Raw genomic sequence first — 18643 nt, 5'->3', positions numbered from 1 at the left:
GTCATTGCAAAGATAATTTGCACAAAGTCAGGAAGACGTTTGAGCGACATGATTTCCTGCCAGCGATCGTACCACAAGTGGTCAAGTTCTTGTCGTATCCTGGGGGGTTGGTGTAGAACCATGGAAATGCAGGCATCATGTAAGGCACGCCGTCGAGATAGTCCAGGCAAGATGCGTCGGTATATGTGTTCATGTCCCAGTCACCCCAGGGCCATGAAGCCCAGTTGAAAAGACCATCGGCAGTACCTAGCTCAATAGCTGCCTTAGACCCAAGGGATGACCAGTCTGGAATGAAGAAGCAGCCGGTCTCTGACTTGATTTTGATCCAGCCATCAGAGTTCGCAGGGCCTTCAAACGTGGAGACAAAGGGTTTTCCATCATGGTGGTGCTAGGAGGAATGGGCGGAGTATTCCTTGACTATAGAGATGACCATGGATTTAGACCACGGGCCATTTCTAGCATAGTCAAAGGAAAAAAAGAGTTTGAATCTGAGAGAGTCAGCAGCTGAAAAGGCCATAGGAAGAGCCTTGCTGTTTGCTGCATCCCCCACGGCTATGTTCAGAGCAAAGACGTCGATGTGAGCAGTCTTGGCTGCAGGAATATCGGATTTCCATTGCGACGAAGTCCAGTTGGCAGTGTTTGTTACCTCCAATTGAGTTGGCAATATGAATGAAGTCACGGTATTAGGGGCCAATACCATAAAGTGAGCAAAGACTGTTCTTGCATAAACCAGACAACGGCCCAACAGTAGAGCCCCTGTGGCCAACAAGTCCGTCCTCATTATGCAAAAACATGACACCGAATGTATCTATGTAATTGTCGAGAGACACTGGAAGGAAGGGCGTTTCTTTTCCATGGGAGACTTACATATATGAGAATATCTGGTACTGGCTACACTACTTGTTTTGGCCCATTTCGTGGTATGGAACTTTCGCCTCTTGTGGAATACCATGACATGATAAAAATCGACTTTACCCCTGTTTAAAAGGATACCTACCTACTCCGTACTAAGAGGCCTAATTCTATTTTGCAAATTTGTTTTACAATATAATTGTAACAAGCATACAGTCAAGTACATACGACCATAGGGTGTGGAAAACAGGGCTTCCCGTCCGCTCAGCCGTACTTAAGCCACACGCCGGTGAGTTAGTAGTTGGGTGGGTGACCACCAGCGAATCCTCACTGTTGTATGTTCCTTTTTTTTTCCTTTTTTTAAATCGTTATTACTCTTGCTTGACACACATTGATCCAATTCGCATTAGAGGCTCCCCAGATGTCATCCAATCAATGACATAGCTGAAAATATTGTCACATTGTAATGTTCTCGAATGTTTTCCAATTTCCGCTGATGTCCTCGAGCATCTTTTGTCGTTGAGACGCCGTTTCAAACCGCACTTCCAAGGTTGTTTCATGAAATCGGTTTGTTTACCAAACCAATTCCACACACAGACTACACTGGTGGACAATATGCTGGGGCCTTTGGATGATGAAACATCTCCTGCAGTAGTTGCAGATCCTCGAATTGAGCTTTACTCAGCTCCGATCGCAGATTACCTGCAACTCATCTTGAAGACACTGCGAAATTTGACTGCCTGTGAAGACACAGCTTCAATTTGCAAAAGAATATACAATGCAAATGCCTCAAGTGGGCTCAGCAGATTGGCTATATTGCTTAACCGTCTAACAATTTTGCAATCCACTGGACCTACCGAAGACGTGAACGACGATGCTTCAAATCCGAGAGAATGTCTCGAATGGGATTTACAGAACGGCACGGCCATGGAAAACTTAAAAAATGCCCTCTGGCTTGATTCAAGATCTGGAGAGATTTCTTCCTTCTCCTGACTCCGATCTGAATGGCACAGTCCTAATCAACCCAGCGCTAAGAGCTAGTGTCTGGAGACCGAAGTGGTTGAGTCGTCAATTTGATTTTGACGTTTTCACTACATCTCTTGCTGAGCTCAAGACAAGTCTCAGCCAACTAGACAATGAGGCACTTTTATGTGGAGTCGCGGGTTCCGGAGGGTCTGCGCCTTGACAATCCCTCGGTCAATCACATACATAGATCTGGTGTTCATGACTTGTGAAAATGTACGTAGGCATCATCGTCTTGTATCATCCAAAGTCTTTGACAATCCCCCCAAAACCCCCACGAAGAATTATTCATCCCAGTGCTTGAGCGAACATTGTAGATTGTGGCTGAGCCCACTAGGTCCGTGATTTTACCCGGCGTTCGCATTCTGTTTTGGCTGTTCCAATTGGGTATTTAAGCTGGTTCAATCACTCGGAGCATTTTGTTTCAGGCACGCTTACTGCCAAGGTAGATTACCCAATATCCTTCTGTAAAGTTGTTTTTTTTCTTCTTTTTTTTTCTGGACAACCCCTGTAAGTGGTCACCTGATGACCCCCCTGAGCTCGTCCTGTTGAAAACAATCGAATTTCTTTGATCATTTTGTGGTTTTCATTTCATCCCAATTGCTAGCAATGGCCGTGTCACAGAGAGCTACCGCTACTGCGGCTTCACCTGCTAAGGGTGTCAAGGAGAACAAATCTAAGCCTACCCTCAAATTCAGAGATGGCGCATCCGATGAGTTCGAGTTTGGTGGCTCAATTGGCGTATTGCTGCTGATGACTGGTTTCCCCCTCATCATGTGGTACATGTGGATTGGCGCAACTTACTACGATGGCAAGCTTCCTCTGCCTGAGGTCGACCAGTCTTGGTCTGATTTCGGTCGTCACCTCTGTCAATTGGTCTATGAGGGTGCCTATCCCACCGCCAAGGCATGGGTAATCTACTGGGTCTTTTTCATCATGGAGTCTCTGATGTACTGCTACATGCCTGGCGTTTCAAATTATGGCCGCCCCCTGCTTCATGAAAACGGGAAAAGGCTTCCCTACTACTGCTCTGCCTACTGCAGTTTCTATGCGACTCTTGCAATTGTTGCTATCTTACATTTCACTGGCGTGTTCCCTCTGTACACGTTGATTGACGAATTTGGACCCATTATGACTGTCTCCATCCTATCTGGCTTCCTGAACAGCTTTATTGTGTACTTCCAGGCTATCGTACGCGGACGGACCCACAGAATGTCGGGCTCTCCCATCTATGATTTCTTTATGGGCGCCGAGTTGAACCCACGCATCGGCATCTTGGACTTCAAGATGTTTTACGAAGTCAGAATTCCCTGGTTTATTCTGTTCCTTATCACCTTGTCCGTGGCAGCTCGTCAGTACGAAACCTATGGCTACGTTTCTGCTGAGGTCGTTTTCCTTGCCGGAGCCCATTACCTGTACACCAATGCTTGTGCTAAGGCAGAGCAAATGATCATCACAAGTTGGTAAGTCAATATAAGATGAAATAATCACGAAGAATCTAATTTAATGTTAAAATAGGGATATGTATTATGAGAAACTCGGATTCTTACTCACCTTTTGGAATATGGCCGGTGTGCCATTCTCCTATTGCCATTGTGCGCTTTACTTGGCCAACCACGATCCATCTGAATATCGCTGGAACAGATTTGCCCTGGTAGTGTTCGCTGTCCTATACATCTTCTTTTACTGGATGTGGGACAGTGCCAATGGCCAAAAGAACGCATTCCGTCATGAGGAGAAGGGTCAGCTTGTCAAACGTAACACTTTCCCCCAGGTGCCTTGGCAGGCTATCAAGAACCCCAAAACAATTCAAACCGATGCAGGCGATCATATCATGGTCGATGGCTGGTTTGCAATTATCCGGAAGCCTAATTATGTACCTGACATGTTTTTCTCTATGTCGTGGGGTCTCATTACTGGGTTCAAGTAAGTGAAGTTTTTTTTCGCAAAAGCTATGAATTGTAATAACTAACCCACAACTTATAGGAGCCCATTCCCTTGGTTCTATTTCGTTTTCTTTATGGCCATGATCATCCACCGTACCAACCGGGATATCAACCGATGCCGTCGCAAGTACGGCGAGGCCTGGAAGCGCTATGAGAAGGAGGTTCCCTACCTGTTTATCCCAGTAAGTTTCCAAATGATAATCAAGATAAGATTTATTGCTGACAGGCTTGCAGTATGTCATCTAGATGGCCCATTAACCATGCGAAAATGGCCAATGCGGCTAATTTTTTGCTTCTTGTGCGAAATGGGCTCCTACTTTAGAGCCCGTGCGAACTCCACTTTCTGTCTCTCATCGCAAAAGTGATATTATTTAAAATATTGTTAGATCAAGGATTGATAGAACTCTTCTTTGAATACTTTGTTTGTAATCATCAGGAAAATTTAGAAGGTTTACTAATTCACATCCACGATAATGAATCTAGTGGTACCAGTATTTGTTCCATTCAAGTTTTTATGTGTACCGCTCCTCTAATCCCAGCTCTATAATCTTCTGCCATCCTCCCTAAGCCGTGGGACGGCACCATGCATGCAGGTGCCTATTAGGATAATAGGCTGCAATGCACTCTCGCCACTGCATATCCTCAGGCGTCGTTCCATCAATAGTCATAATACACCGAGGTGCATGAAACCCTCACTCTCTCATACCATATCAAATCTAGCGTGCGTCTCTACTGCAAGACTACGCAGCATGCTACAATATCTTACGTATTTTAGGATGTCTTATTTCAGCTGGAGAGCATACCGGAGAGTTACTCCGGTCCCCTTGGGGGTCTTTAAAGCAGAAATGTCTCATACATGAGGTTTAGCCTCCTGAGGTATAACGTCTACATATCACCAGCGAGTGGATCGCACCATAGTCAGCTCGCAACACCGAACTAAATGCTGCTTTTGATCAGCCTGAAAGATCACCCGGGTGTATTCAGTTTATTTTCTGATATTATATTTCTATTAGTAAGGCGATAGTAGTCAAAGAAACTTTTGACTTACTATGAGAATTCTCCTAGATGCCAAAGATACAGCAGTTGAAATAAATGACAACAAATTATAAGTAACAATCCAACCATGGCCGAATATTTTCTTGATAGCCCCAACTTCCTTAACTAATGCTCTAACTGTCCCAAAGCACACAGGCATCCAGGCAGATAGGGAGGCTTTACTCCAGGGCTTGCTCTTCCAGTTAGTCAGACATAGCTCTTCGTCTTCCCGAAGCTACATGGAGAGGTTCATCCCAGTAGGTAGATGAGGATCCGCATCCAACATGGCTGATATTCTTCCTATTACCTCAGTAATGACGTGGCTATGCACGTCCATCATATTTATCCGGCTTTATAGTCTACTCCATAAACAACCCGGCTCGGACGCCAGCGAGGAGATCCAGAAACGTGGGTCGTCCCAGACCAAACCGTCTCATGGCGAGAGGGAGTATGATTTCAAAAATCGAGCGTTTTAGCCTCTAGCACCTTCTGGCAGCTATTCTCTAGAAAAAGTGATTCGGCGAACAATTTCCCGCTATCTGCAACCTGTGTCCTTTTTATTACAAAAATATCTAGGTAGCATTCCTGTCACCGTAATGAAGTAGGTATCAAAGAACTTCTGGAGCCAAAAGGGTGGCATTGGACATTACTAATACATTCAATGAAAAAAATAATCGCTCGGAGTTGAGAGAGATGAGGGGAGAGGGGAGTTCAATACCAGGTAAAGCGAGATCATAAGAGAATCTTCTCGCATTCGTCAGCTGGCCTGAGATTGAAGCCTCTCACGCCACCTTGCCAGCTCAATACTATTGCTGTTTTGGCTGAATCACGTAACTCCGATTCATACTCCTCGATGACCTGTCGACCAAGTGTTTGCGAATTTACAGCAGTCGAAAGCCTGCGAGCTAGATCTGCAGCATCACGCAAGGCAGTGTTGGCCCCCATGGCCCCGGTTGGGGGCATGGGATGAATTGCGTCACCGAGTAAAGTCACCTGCGGCGAGGGCTCCCAGGAGGCCAGCTCTGGCGAGGCAGAAAGCATCCATCGGGTTGACGTTTGAGCCTCGTCTTGCATCTCGAATAGCACCTTCAAGTCAGGATGCCACGACTTGGTAACCTGTCGAGCAAGTTCAGCTGACTTCTCTGGGCTTAATTGCCAGGGCATGCCATATGACGACGAGATATTCGAGTGATGAGTGATAAGTACCCAATACACGTATGGGTCGGGAAGTTGAGGTTTCGAGACTTTTTCTGCGTGTGGGAAACGGATGGATTCAAATAGCAAGGAGGTCCGAGACTCATCGTCTGGGTCTGTGATAAGAGACATTCCGCGGTGGTACACCTCGGGAAACTTGGCCAGAAATTTGGGGGTCAAGGGCGTCTTTCCAAAAATGATGCGCATGCCTGTGTCGATACCCTTGAAATCTGGTATGTACTGCTTGCGGACCCTAGATCGAACTCCATCTGCACCAACAATGAGAGCACCGGTTTCCTTTGAACCATCCCCAAAGAATGCAATTGTGTCTCCGTCGCTCACAGTGTAATGATCGAAGCTCTTTCCGAAAAACACATGCTCATCTAAACCTGTCAGAAGAACCTCACGGAAAGTGTTCCGATCGACAGTCTGGGGCTCGGGGAAAAGAGCCGACCCACGGGGTCTAGGAGGGCCAGTGCCGCCTAGTGGTGTACCATCGGGTTTAAGTCTCACGCCTCCAATGACTGTCTCAGCGCAGGTATTCTCGAACAAAGCATATATCTCAGGCGACAGGGTATCTCGGAGAGCGTAGATCCCTTCAGTGCTCACCCTCAATCTATACCCCTGAGTCCGGAGATCATGCCTTTCGTCTTGTTCAAAAATTTTGAAAGGGATGTTTCGTTTTTTCAACCCCTGGGCCAAGCAAAGGCCACCAAGCCCAGCACCGATAATCAATATTGGATGAGACATGGGAGTTGTGCAATACTAAAGGGGAAAACCAAGATCAGAAGAAAGGGTGGTAAATATATGGCTTTGGGAAGAATCAAGTCAGATAGACTTTTTCGCGCATCGCCATATTTATATACACATCATCGTATGGCGTGTATGGTCCGGCCCCCGATTTGATAGTTGGACATCGGGGGCTTACAGGCCCGACCGGTCAGTGAGTCATTTGTTCTATTCGCCCTTTTATCGGAGATGAACCCACTTCCATGGCCACCATATTGGATACGCGTAATCAGGATCGAGGAAGAGGCTGAAGCAGTGTGATCGGACAAGGTTTATATCCTTCTAATTTGCAACACGCTATAACCCTGAAGTGCATTAAAAAGAAGTAGAAGAAAACAATACAGTGGCGTGAGATCTGTACAAAAGTGCTGATGGGACTGTCTCGGAAGTTTGGTCTGGTGACCCCATGTCACGTGAAAGTCCAGCTGGGAAGAGAGCTTCTCTTTAGAAAGATATACCTTTTACTATATATATTGTAGGTTGGATATCTAGGGTGTAATGTCCAGAGTGCCCGAGGAGAAATGTTGACCAAGCCGCGCCCGAACCGGGGACCACTTGGATATGCTGCATGCTCTATTTTCGCGAAGAATCTGTATAATTACAAAAATAGTCGCTATGATTTGACCCATCTGGCTTGTGATATTTGTTTTCTACGATATCCTTTTGATTATCATTTTTCTGTCTGTTTTTCCCCCTATTGCCCACAGGTCACGGAACAATACTCTCAAGCCTGTGAAGTTTCAATCACAAAAACCCGTCCACTCTAGAAGTTGAACATAAAGATGTATGTTATGAGATTCAAACTATTGTAGAATTTCGTCTTCTCCGGTTCCTAGATAAACAGTCCATATTTATCAATTACTTTCTTTCGTTTCATCCCTCATTCTCCATGGAAATATATCGAAACCAGCAGGATTCGATTTCCATTAAGCTCTTTGCTGATGGGAGGCGATATTGTAATCTCTCGAGCTTAGTGCTTTATTCGTGTAGGGTGGGCAGTGCATGGAGCGGATGCTTTGATTGGATAAACTTATTATCTTCTTAATTCACATTAGGGCACTGGCAGTGTATATATACTCTGTGGGTTAAAACCAGCCCTAGGTTGTTTAGTTCGATCGGAAATAAACCAGCTCAGATATCTTTTGCATTCAAACTGCCTAATATCATGATCGTCATGAATGACAAGTTAGAAATTGGCCACCAGGAGGAAATTACTTCCTCTGAATATTCTATTCAACAGGATTCATCCTTCGACAAAGACCCCGTGAAACATGATCCTCGCAGATTTCCTGTTGTTCCACAACCTTCATCCCATAAATGGTAGCAACTCGTCATCAATGGGAAGAGACCACTAGAAAACTCTAGGCTTAGAGTCTTGTATATGATTGTATTCAATAATATGTTCGCTGAGTTTTATTAGTATCAGGAGGAACCAACGGGCAGTAACTAGGTATAATCACGACGAGCGCTTCCGCCATTTGAAGATGAAAATCAGATACGTCGCCACGATAGCCATCATGTAATTGAACAGGATGAACCCAATAAAGATTCCCACATTATGGCCTCTTTGCAAATAGCTAAAATCGTATTGTTTGACCTACGGAGGTTCCATTGTTAGCGGGCTCTAATGACAAAGGGGGAATTCTAGGAAGAGATGGTAAAAGAAAAAGAAAGATTAAAGGCAGATGGTAGAGTAATCTTACATATTGATCTCCGTCAGCGTAGCTGCAATATTCGCACCGTCCTGTTGAGCTCGGATCGACCAGGTATCCTGTCGAATTAGCCTGGCCAAAGTACGCGCCGGCGTAGGAGCCGCAGCTCTCCGATGATGGGGAGTTGAAGACATTCAGCTCGGAGTCTTGACAGGTGATGGCCAGAGCATGCATAGCATTAGTACCGATGCCTTCGATAAAATAGAACAGTGGTGAGATGTTGTAGAACCAGCGCCAGCCGCTCGGCGTTAAGGGCGGTGGCGAGAGCGGGCCGTTGAAGGTGTTAACCACCAACCACACGAAGCCAGTGGCGACTTGCGCGGCCAGAACGGTGGGGAATAGGGCCGCGGTAAACTGGGCCAGACTGGCCACGAAGAGCGAGTAAAGCTCATACATGAGGAACGCATAGCCCGCGCGCGTCGAGATGGTGAAATAGCCCACCATGTAATACCAAAGCAACCAGTAGATCAGGCCTCCGAGTAGAGTGAACGGGATCTCTACTAGCAGGGCACTAATTGTAAACACACTCCAATGGTAAACGTGCGATTCATGCTCCCGGGCTAGGAACTGGTCCCGCAGGATGATGAACTTGGGCTCAATCTGAAGACTGAGGACAGGCCCGGTAATGACACCCACGAAGATGGAGAACATACGACCGCGAGAGTCTGTCAGATTGTCAGACAGTTGCAAAAAGGTCAGCCCATTCATCAGACCCATCCAGATGTTAAGTTGGATCTTCCCCAGCACATAGTCTGAGTCGCGCCAGTAATTGGTGAATGCACGTTGAGTGACCACCCGCAGTTGCTCAAGATAAGAGGCGGCATGAGCTCGATCGGAGCCCATAGAGGCTGCAACATCTTTCTTTTCAAGCAGATGTTGAAGATTATCCTGCGTAGCCTTGAACTCGGGCGACTCTTGCCATGTCTGTTGCAGTATATGAGTATTGGATCTTAGAAATGAGGGATATAACATAATATATAACATACCTTGAACCAGTCTTCTTGGGGGTCAGCACTGACATCCAGTAGGTAGTCGGCTGGATTCTCAGTTTCTTTACACCGGCGTGTATAGCGAGCGAAGTAATCAATAATTGTTTGGCACCGAGGGCCAAGGGGGCCAAAGTACATCGTCTTCCCGCCTGGGATCAGAAGAAGCAAGGAGTCAAATTGTTCAATCATCTGAGAAGACGGCTGGTGGATCGTGCACAGAATGGTTTGACCGGCGTGCGACAGCTTACGCATGAGTTGGACAATTGAAAGGGCCGAATTACCATCTAAACCCGAGGTGGGTTCATCAAGGAACAAAAGGATATCTGGCTTAGCTGCCAGCTCGACTCCGATACTGACACGCTTGCGTCTCTCCAAATCCAATCCAGCGCCCGGAACACCAATGACGGCATCGGCAATATCTTCCATGTCCAAGAGCCTGATGACCATTTCAACATGCGACATCTTCTCCTCGAGAGAGATATCCGCCGGGCGGCGGAGTCTCGCACTAAGTTGGAGGGCTTCTCGAACTGTAGACGAATCAAGATGGATATCATTCTGATGAACAAAGCTGGTTTGACGACTCATCGATGCTGGAAGTGGACCTCCGTCGAGATAAAGCCCCCCGGACAACACGCCAATTTGAATCCTCTGCGCAAGAGTGTCAAGAAGAGTCGTCTAACATATATCAGAGTCAGTCCCAGCACCCTTACTCCACCAAATGTGATCGAAGTGCATACCTTTCCCGCACCAGACATTCCCATCAACGCAGTCATTGAGCCCGGTTGAAGCCATCCTGTATCGATTCGTCAATGAAATGTCCTTAGAATAAAATGATGCTAGCGAATTTACCTGACACATTCTGAAGCAAGAACTTTCCATTGCTCAACTCAAGAGTAAGGTTCTGCCATGCAAATACATGTTTATTCGGCTCAAGATGGTTGACGACCGACTCGCTATCCGAGGTTTTCTCGGATTTTGCGATTTCGCCAGTTGGCAGCGGGTTCTCTATATCTGGCAAATCGAGTGTTGAGGTGTTTTTCCATGGCAGCTTTTGATAATATATAGTTGACATGCGTTCAGCCGCGTGACGAAATCTCTCCATTCCGAATCTGTTGCACCATTATCAGTGACAGGAAGAATAAAACAGGCGAGGAGATGAATACATACGTGACTAGAAGCGAAAAGAAGACGAAGAAGGCAGCATTGATACCGACATTCCGCCACTTATGAAGAGACTTGAAGCCATATTCAGCCAGAAGATAGAGCTTCCCGGAAACGTCCAGGTGACCGGGCAAGGATCCTGACACCGCGCATGTCTGGTATGTGGTATCCGTGTACAACAATCCTTCGGGTACGGTATCTCGGGGGCTGCATTGATATGTGCTGCTTCCAATCTCGTTCAGGGCAATGGACTCAAATATATAGTACATTGGCTAAGAGAAAATAGCATTGTTAGATTTTGATCACCCTGAGCTTGTACTCCTGTACGGAAGACTTACATCAAGGTACCGGATCCATCCCAGCCAAACCTTCATACCAGGCGGGGTAACATAGAAGCCGGTGTAGATAATGAGCACATTAAGAAGCAAGCCGACTGGCAGGACGGCTCGAGTGATGGAGGTTGTAAACACCGCAATCGCCCGGAACATCACGCAAAGGGCCATCAGGCCCACGTACAGACAAACTAACCATGTAAAGAAATGACTGGCCGTGCGCTCGAAGCCAATCATCCAGTAAATTGGAAGGGAATAGAGGATAAAAATCAGCTTCCATGGGACATCGGCGAGAATTTGCCCTAGCGCGTACGCCCCAGGACGGTAAAATCGTAGGGCCTTCTGTTTCAACAAAATTGGGCGTTGGATGAAGGTATTTCCAAACTCAGCGGACGCTTGCAGACCCATAATTAGTACAGAGAAAAACAAGGCCGAGCCACGTGTGTACAGCCCCTCAGTTTCAGCGCGTTGGTTTCTAAACAGGGTTCCGAGAAGAAGAGCCTGCACAATAGTTCCTGCAGCTTCGGCAATCCAAGCCGCCCTGTCAGTCATAAAGATACGATAATGACGGATAGTGCACTCGTAGATTTGACGATAAAATGGAAGAGCGTATCCAGTGGGTTTAATAGTCAACGATGTGGGCTCGGGCGCCTTGGCTTGCTCGACTGACTGCTGATAGAAGCTGCTCTCCCAAAACCGGGCTTCAAAATCAACTGGATGAAGAGGGACTGGGCGCTGAAGATCATTACGGGGGATTCGACCATCTGGAGTGCCTGACATGGATGCAAGGAAGTCTGATACAGAAGTCCGTGGCGAGCAGTAAAATCCAAGCGATTCGAAGTACTCTTTGGCAGAAGGAACCGGGCCATAGTATGCTACATGACCCTCGTTTAGCACCAATACCTTGTCAAATAGGGAAATAGCCAGGTCGCTGGCCTGGTATAAAGACATTGCTGCTGAGCATCCACTGCGCCTCGTATATTCCCGGAGAACAGTGAGGAAACGGATTGCAGTTGAGGAATCTAGACCGCGTGTAGGATTATCAAAGCAAAACAAACTTCAGGAAAGTCAGTTCAATCCAGCAATCACTTTGGGATAAACCGACCTTGCACGGGTGCAAAACGCCTCAGCGAGAGATACTCGACGACGCTGTCCACCACTAACTCCACGAATGTGGTCGCTTCCAATACGTACATCAGCTGCATGGCTGAGACCCATGAGCTCCAACACAGTCTGTAGGTCTTGCTCGAGGTTCGATGTGCGATCTGGTTGTGCGGTACCGCGCCGGGCATTGAGGGCAAATCTTGATTATGTGAGTAACAGCCCCAGGATAGCATACATGGAGATAGAAATAGTGTAGAACATACCTAAGCGTGGTGCTTACTGACAACGACGGAAAATGAACATCATTTTCCCCTATCCAAGACATGGAATATTAGCATAAGTGGGATATAATAAGAGTGCCATGTCACCATACCGACAAATGCAATTTGATCGGGTCTATTTTTCTTTGCTTCCGCTGCACCGAGCGGCCCATACCAGACGTCGCCCTCCATACCGAGATACTCGCCCCGCATGTTGGCTAGAGCTTTGAGAAGAGTTGTACAACCACTGCCTGGTCGCCCGACCACCGCCATCATCTCTCCCTCACGAATTGAGCCAGTTAGCTTGTGAAGTAGGACTCGAGATGGAGTAGGCTTGCGGGACCACCAGGTAGCTGGATTTGCAAGCTTTACTAGTCGAATACACGCCTCAGGAACATTGTTAACAAGTTGGTACTGTAACAATCATCAGCAATCTAAATAAGAAAATTTTCAAACGGGAAAACAAACCCCAACACCTGCTCCTATCACAGAAAGATCCTTAAACACAACGTCTCCGCCGTTTCCTGACGTGCTGGTCGGACGAGCTAGGAAATCGTTCACCAATCGATCAATTTCCTCAACCTCATGGTGAGCTGTCTCAATTGGGCCTTGATCTTGGGGCTCCATTAGTTCGTCTATTTCCTAGAGGGAAAACTGATAGCTGGAGAGCTATTCTGTGTTCCAGGAGCCTTTTAAAAGAAATTATGAATATATAAATCCGGACATTTTCCCCCTGCACCTTTGTATACCGGATTACCCAAAGGAGTAAGTATTACTCCTTTCGGTTAGTGCTACGTGAACGCGACATCCCGGCCTCGGCAGATCTATAGGAAGGAATGAGTCTAGAAACTTATATAGGGAGTATATCATACCCCTCTTCGTTCTATTTTTTATTTTATCTTGTTCCAACATTTATTCAATACCTCAACTCGCCATGTCTGACTCCATTGATGCTGATCAATTCACCCGAATGGGTTCGATCACCAAAACTTACTACCGAGATGTCTATCCAGCCATTGAGCCGACCAAGCCGGAATTCTCCCAGACCGAAAAAGTGACTATTATTACTGGTGCTGGCAAGGGAATTGGTCGAGTGAGTGGCTATTTCACCAAAGAAGAAAAACATCCTAACTAATCATCTCTGGTAGGCAATTGCACGAAGCCACGCCCAATCCAATGTAAAGGGACTGGTTCTCATCACCCTATCGGAGTCATCCGCAGAGGAAACCAAAAGTATCATCCAAGCCGAGTTCCCCTCACTCGAGATCCTCGCGCTTCCCACTAATATCGCCGACGAGAAGTCCGTGGCGCGCACCTTCGAGGCTATCAAAGAGAAATTTGGAACAGCCGACACCCTGATCAACAACGCCGGAGTGTTTGCACCTGGAGCCCCCATTGCGGAGTCCGACGGGGCCACGTGGTGGAGCGACTTTGAGATCAACGTGCATGGTACATACAATGTCACAGCGGCTTTCTTGCGTTTGATCGCCCAGACACCGGAGATCAAGCCCACAGTGGTGAACCTGATCAGCACAATTGCGTTGACTCCTCCGTCGCTGAGTAGTTATTTCATTAGCAAGCTAAGCGTGGCCAAGATGACAGAGTTCGTCACCGCCGAGAACCCAAACGTGGCGGCTTATAGTCTGTCCCCGGGTATTGTCCTAACAAGCATGACATTGGATTCATTTAAACCATTTGCCAAAGACACTGGTATGTTCAAGAGACATCAAATTTCCTCGGGGAGTATAATTGCTAACTTTGTGCTACTCGTATAGCGGAATTGACAGGAGCTGTGACGGTATACCTGGCCGCTAAGCGTCCTGAGTATCTCAATGGCCGTCACCTCTCTGTCAACTGGGATTTGGAAGAGTTGGAAACTCGCCAGTCTGAATTTGCTTCGTCGGACAAGTTGAAGGTCGGACAATTTGTTTGAAGGACGCTTTGAACATCGCGCGTGTTATCCTTGGGCCATTTTTCTCTCTCTTGAACATTACTTCTTCGACTCTTAGAAGAGTCACGATATTCGTATCTAGTATACAGAATTTCTCTCGAGTCCTGTATACAGGGTGGGTGTATACTGGAGGTAAAACACCATTTGTCGTCGGGAGCAGGCTCTGGGACGCAATCCCCACATAGCAGCATGTATGTAATAGCGAGCTACATCGGGTTAATGAGATCACCATCATCATCATCATCATCATCATCATCATCATCATCATCATCATCATCATCATCATCATCATCATCATCATCATAGTATACAGAATTAGATAAAAATGAGATAAAAAAACTTATGACAAAAGCATGCTGCCCGTAATGTAACCTTCCAAGATTGTCCTTACTGGGCGAAATGATCGATGCCAGAGGGGATCTCAGGGAGATCTATTAGCATATCATTGATTTCATGACAGTAACCAGACCAAGTCTCAGGGTCCACCGTGTTGGCCCAGGACCATAGGTCATGAGTCCCAGGAGTAACTGCGGAAAGACCTGATGATTGTTCATTCAAATCTACTCCATCCCAATTTTCCGTGGCTCGTTTGTCACCAGGCAAATGGCCATATGAATGTGATGTAGAAGCTTGCGCATTGAGTACTTCCATGAGCGCATTGACTCGGCCCAGGAGGTAACGAGTGAGATGTGCAGCTCGAGACGCAATGGGATTCGAGGTCTTTGCTGTGTCAAAAACCTGAAAGGACAGCTCCACGTGCTGTCGCGCGACAGAGAACCAATAGCACAAAGGATAGGCCAACATAAAGCCCACAAGAGTCAGGACTGCGTTCCACACGTATTGGTAAACATCGGAGCATCCATAAAGAGCATCATGACTGAGCATGCGCCGGTGGACGGTCTCTATGGCCATTAAAGCGTGCCGAATAGCTGTTGTCGCATGGATGTCGGCTCCCGGGCTGCGTTGAGGGACCAGACCAAGACTGGGAAACTGTATGAATGGTCGGTGAAACCAAATAACAAGATCATGAAATTGAAGCTCGAGGAGTGTTTGTTGCAAGATGCGAGCAGGTGAGTGATAAAACATCCATGTATCGTCATCAGGTCTTAGTTTTTCCCGGGAGGCATACGTTTGAGGTCGATTAGCGCTACCGACAAGCACCAAGTCTTTGAATGGCTCTGACTTCACGATACGATCCCTCCATTCATATAAATTACTGATTTCGTGAGTGAGATGTTCCGCAAACTGCTCGATTTGTCCAATGGGGTCGTTCGCACTCATGGTATCGTGCCGAGCCGCCAAAAGTTCGGCAACCTTTTTTCCAACAACCGTTAGGGCGATAGTTGCTGAGTGAAATACCAGGTCCGAGAAGGCCGAGGCAGTAGAGGGACTGTAATTTGGAATGGGAAGTGTCATGTCTCTTAGAGAGACGATAACGGGTTTACCCAGGTATCGCGAGCAGCGAAAATCGAGGTGAACCAACATCCACCACACGCGACCGCGGATTTCAGCCTCTTTTTGACTAATGTGAGATTCCGGGGGATTCTGCAGGTCGAGCGACTGCGCAAGTCGAATAGCCACCCCCGTAATATTATACGCGGCCAGGACTTCCCCAGAATTCAGGAGAAACAGGGCCATCAGAATATGACGTTGAATATCTGACACAGATGGTTCCGCATATAGGAGAAAATGACTGTTTTTCGCCAAAGCTTTCTGAAAGTAGGCCGCAAACAAAGCTACCAGAGGGCTCTGCTGCTTTTTCGAAGCGCTTTCTTGTGCCCCATTTAGTGTCGTATTGACGCCCAGGAGACGATGATGTAGTCCAGCATGATAGACTGATTGCAAGCAGTACGCCATTAGTGCGTCTCGCAAGGGCCCCTGCTTTCGACCCGGCTCAGAATCTAATACGTCTTCTTGGGTCACAATCGGCGCTAAGCACTGGTAGCGAGCCCAAAATATCATCAGTAGGCTTTGTTGAAGGTCTTGCGAGTTGGACGTGCTCAACCGCGGAAGGGTTTGCTCTGCATTTTGAAGCAAGTCTGGAGTGGAGTACGAAGTCTCCGAAGAGGGTGATTCGTCAGTTACTGGAGATGATTGTGCGGACATCTGTGACACGACAGAACAAAAGGTATTGATCCGCGAGATAAATCCGGTAAGACAGTCCTGGTCGCGGACAACTACATGGGTCGAGTCCCGTGGTGAACAAACCGGGGCAGACGAGCTCACTGACTGGAAAGGTGGAGTACATGAAGGGAGAGATGGTGGGAGGGATGATGGGACAGATGGTGCGAGAGACGGGGGGGCAGAGAGTCGGATATGATCAGCTCGAGCGGAGTCAGGCGGCGATGGGAGATGCGAGGCCCGGGGCTTGACGCACTTGACCCTGTTCGTCACACATTGTGAACACGGGAGTGTGCCATCGCATCGAACACGATGCTGGCGACAGAAGTCGCATGCTCGGCGCACTTTTCGTCGCTTAACCAGGGGACCTGATCGCGGCGGTGCAAAACTGTACAGCATGAAGAAGAGCGGGCTTAGACTAATTGTGGTGGAGATTTCGGACGGTAGGATGGATGTATTGATTGATAACCTTGAAACAGAGTCGCGGCAGTACTTACCTAGATTGGTAACGTAGGTCTACGGGTGCGTCCTGCCATTCTCCGCCAATAGGGCATTGAGGAAGGAGCAACCAATCGGAAAGGCAGGAACGGCACACGGCATTTTCGCGTTTTCATTAACCTTGCCAAGCATGCCAAGCGCCCAATGGTACCAAGATAAGATAACGGAGACTAGCGCCTTTCCCGCTACCCGCCTGCTTTCCGTGTTCTACGTTCTACAGGGACCACGCCTTCAGAGGGGAAAGTCCAAAGGAGTAATGTCTACTATGTATGTTGTACGAAGAAAGAAACCAGTGTTGAATCCATTCATATTAGTTTGCTCTACTTGCTCTATTTGCCTATCTATTGCAATGTGACGGGATAATATGGCCAATATTCAGTATCCGTTGGTGTGAACTTTGACATCCGAAGCGACAATCTTCTTGGTCCCGCCTCCATTTTGCCACTGAACAGCGCGCATTTGCAGTTGGGCCCAGGACATGGCCGAAGTAAATGAACGGCCCACTGTCCGACGGGTGAAGGAAGACGCTTCCATCTTGTGCACTGCGTAAGCCCAGTCGGTCGTGTACTCCTTGAAGAAGGGCTTATAGCCGAGAAGACCCCCAATCCAACGGCCCACAATCACTCCACCCCAGTAACCAATGAGCTTTCGCAGGCGATTGGGTAACCAACTGGGTGGCAGGAGATAGGCATCGCCCCCATCGTATGTCTGTAGTAGGGTAGGACATTAGTTCGATGATCAGCACTTTTTTTACAAGATGAGAGAGGTGGGGTATGGGAATAAAGTAGAAGGCAAGGGAGGCAAGATAACACACGTACACACAACAACTGAATAAAATCCATCTTGCCTTCATGCACAAGGTAATCATGCCACAAGCCATACCAGTTCTCAAAGAAGACCCGATCCAGCTGATAATCGAGACCGGGATCGGATGCACTCAAGATAATAACCATGTCTTCGGTGCTATCTGGAGCAACATAGAAGCGGTGGATACTTCCTGCCCGGCCCATGACTTCCCCATCTTCTGGAGTAAGCACACGCAGAACGCCGTCCATCTCGACACACATCCGACCCTGCTCCACGCGGAAGTACTCATTCTGGTATGGGTGAAAATGGAGAGGAGGACCGGATGGATGATTCAAAGCTTCATTGATGCGGTCATAGTCGGGATCGTCCTGGTCCATAGGGGGCTTGAGGTAGTATTTCTGACGGAAACAGAAACATCGACCTGGAGGTGGCTCTAGAAACTCTGTGACAAGAGCACCTCCAAACCTAAGAGACGATATGTTTAGATATTGTAGTCTCTTTAAAGGTAGTAGGCATACTTGACAATAGGGTTGCTTCCTGCAGAAACATGATAAGGTATGAGAGGGGGCATGATGAGCAAAATAACCAAGAAGTAAAATGAAAGACAGGGAAATTGATTGTTGTTTCTCATATCAAGCAGAGACTGGGTTAGATTATATACTTCGTACCCGCTCCGGTAAACCGACATGGGGATGAGCTGCAGGATCCTGAATAATATCTGATTCAGTTGAGCTAAGCCAAAATAGCATTTCTCTTAGGTATTGTATAAGATCATTTCATATCGTACCAATAGGAAATCCAGCAGTTCGGCTATACACAACAGTGTTAATTAGTTAGTTATACCCCTGTAATATACAAGGCCTAGCGTG

The 18643-nt window shown here is 47.2% G+C and overlaps 8 protein-coding genes across 8 annotated transcripts; 3 read left to right on the top strand and 5 right to left on the bottom strand.

The window, feature by feature from the left end:
* Position 1: 1 nt before the first annotated feature.
* On the bottom strand, positions 2-781 carry N7447_009236 (uncharacterized protein; the record flags this gene model as incomplete). Its single annotated transcript, XM_057233498.1, has 2 exons — positions 2-388; positions 419-781. The coding sequence occupies 2 exons, from the start codon at positions 779-781 to the stop codon at positions 2-4; spliced, it is 750 nt and encodes a 249-aa protein (XP_057083040.1).
* Positions 782-1795: 1014 nt separating this feature from the next.
* Positions 1796-2038, top strand: N7447_009235 (uncharacterized protein; the record flags this gene model as incomplete). The annotated part of the gene is made up of 1 exon (XM_057233497.1): positions 1796-2038. The coding sequence occupies one exon, from the start codon at positions 1796-1798 to the stop codon at positions 2036-2038; it is 243 nt and encodes an 80-aa protein (XP_057083039.1).
* A 446-nt stretch (positions 2039-2484) lies between these two features.
* On the top strand, positions 2485-4067 carry N7447_009234 (uncharacterized protein; the record flags this gene model as incomplete). The annotated part of the gene is made up of 4 exons (XM_057233496.1): positions 2485-3338; positions 3394-3801; positions 3862-4003; positions 4056-4067. The coding sequence occupies 4 exons, from the start codon at positions 2485-2487 to the stop codon at positions 4065-4067; spliced, it is 1416 nt and encodes a 471-aa protein (XP_057083038.1).
* Positions 4068-5588: 1521 nt separating this feature from the next.
* N7447_009233 (FAD-dependent oxidoreductase) lies at positions 5589-6800 on the bottom strand (the record flags this gene model as incomplete). Its single annotated transcript, XM_057233495.1, has 1 exon — positions 5589-6800. The coding sequence occupies one exon, from the start codon at positions 6798-6800 to the stop codon at positions 5589-5591; it is 1212 nt and encodes a 403-aa protein (XP_057083037.1).
* Positions 6801-7583: 783 nt separating this feature from the next.
* On the bottom strand, positions 7584-13024 carry N7447_009232 (uncharacterized protein; the record flags this gene model as incomplete). Its single annotated transcript, XM_057233494.1, has 9 exons — positions 7584-7602; positions 8580-9475; positions 10457-10649; positions 10708-10973; positions 11040-12090; positions 12139-12336; positions 12401-12449; positions 12511-12811; positions 12866-13024. 9 exons carry the CDS (start codon positions 13022-13024, stop codon positions 7584-7586), a joined length of 3132 nt encoding a protein of 1043 aa, XP_057083036.1.
* A 307-nt stretch (positions 13025-13331) lies between these two features.
* Positions 13332-14330, top strand: N7447_009231 (SDR family NAD(P)-dependent oxidoreductase; the record flags this gene model as incomplete). Its single annotated transcript, XM_057233493.1, has 3 exons — positions 13332-13490; positions 13546-14107; positions 14173-14330. The coding sequence occupies 3 exons, from the start codon at positions 13332-13334 to the stop codon at positions 14328-14330; spliced, it is 879 nt and encodes a 292-aa protein (XP_057083035.1).
* A 405-nt stretch (positions 14331-14735) lies between these two features.
* Positions 14736-16868, bottom strand: N7447_009230 (putative transcription factor; the record flags this gene model as incomplete). Its single annotated transcript, XM_057233492.1, has 1 exon — positions 14736-16868. One exon carries the CDS (start codon positions 16866-16868, stop codon positions 14736-14738), a length of 2133 nt encoding a protein of 710 aa, XP_057083034.1.
* Positions 16869-17342: 474 nt separating this feature from the next.
* N7447_009229 (cupin domain-containing protein) lies at positions 17343-18345 on the bottom strand (the record flags this gene model as incomplete). Its single annotated transcript, XM_057233491.1, has 3 exons — positions 17343-17675; positions 17786-18239; positions 18293-18345. The coding sequence occupies 3 exons, from the start codon at positions 18343-18345 to the stop codon at positions 17343-17345; spliced, it is 840 nt and encodes a 279-aa protein (XP_057083033.1).
* Positions 18346-18643: the final 298 nt, after the last annotated feature.

This window comes from Penicillium robsamsonii (assembly GCF_028829455.1).
Source record: "Penicillium robsamsonii strain IBT 29466 chromosome Unknown utg000005l_segment0_segment0, whole genome shotgun sequence".
Classification (NCBI taxonomy): Eukaryota; Fungi; Ascomycota; class Eurotiomycetes; order Eurotiales; family Aspergillaceae; genus Penicillium; species Penicillium robsamsonii.
This window is presented reverse-complemented; position numbering and strand designations above follow the sequence as displayed.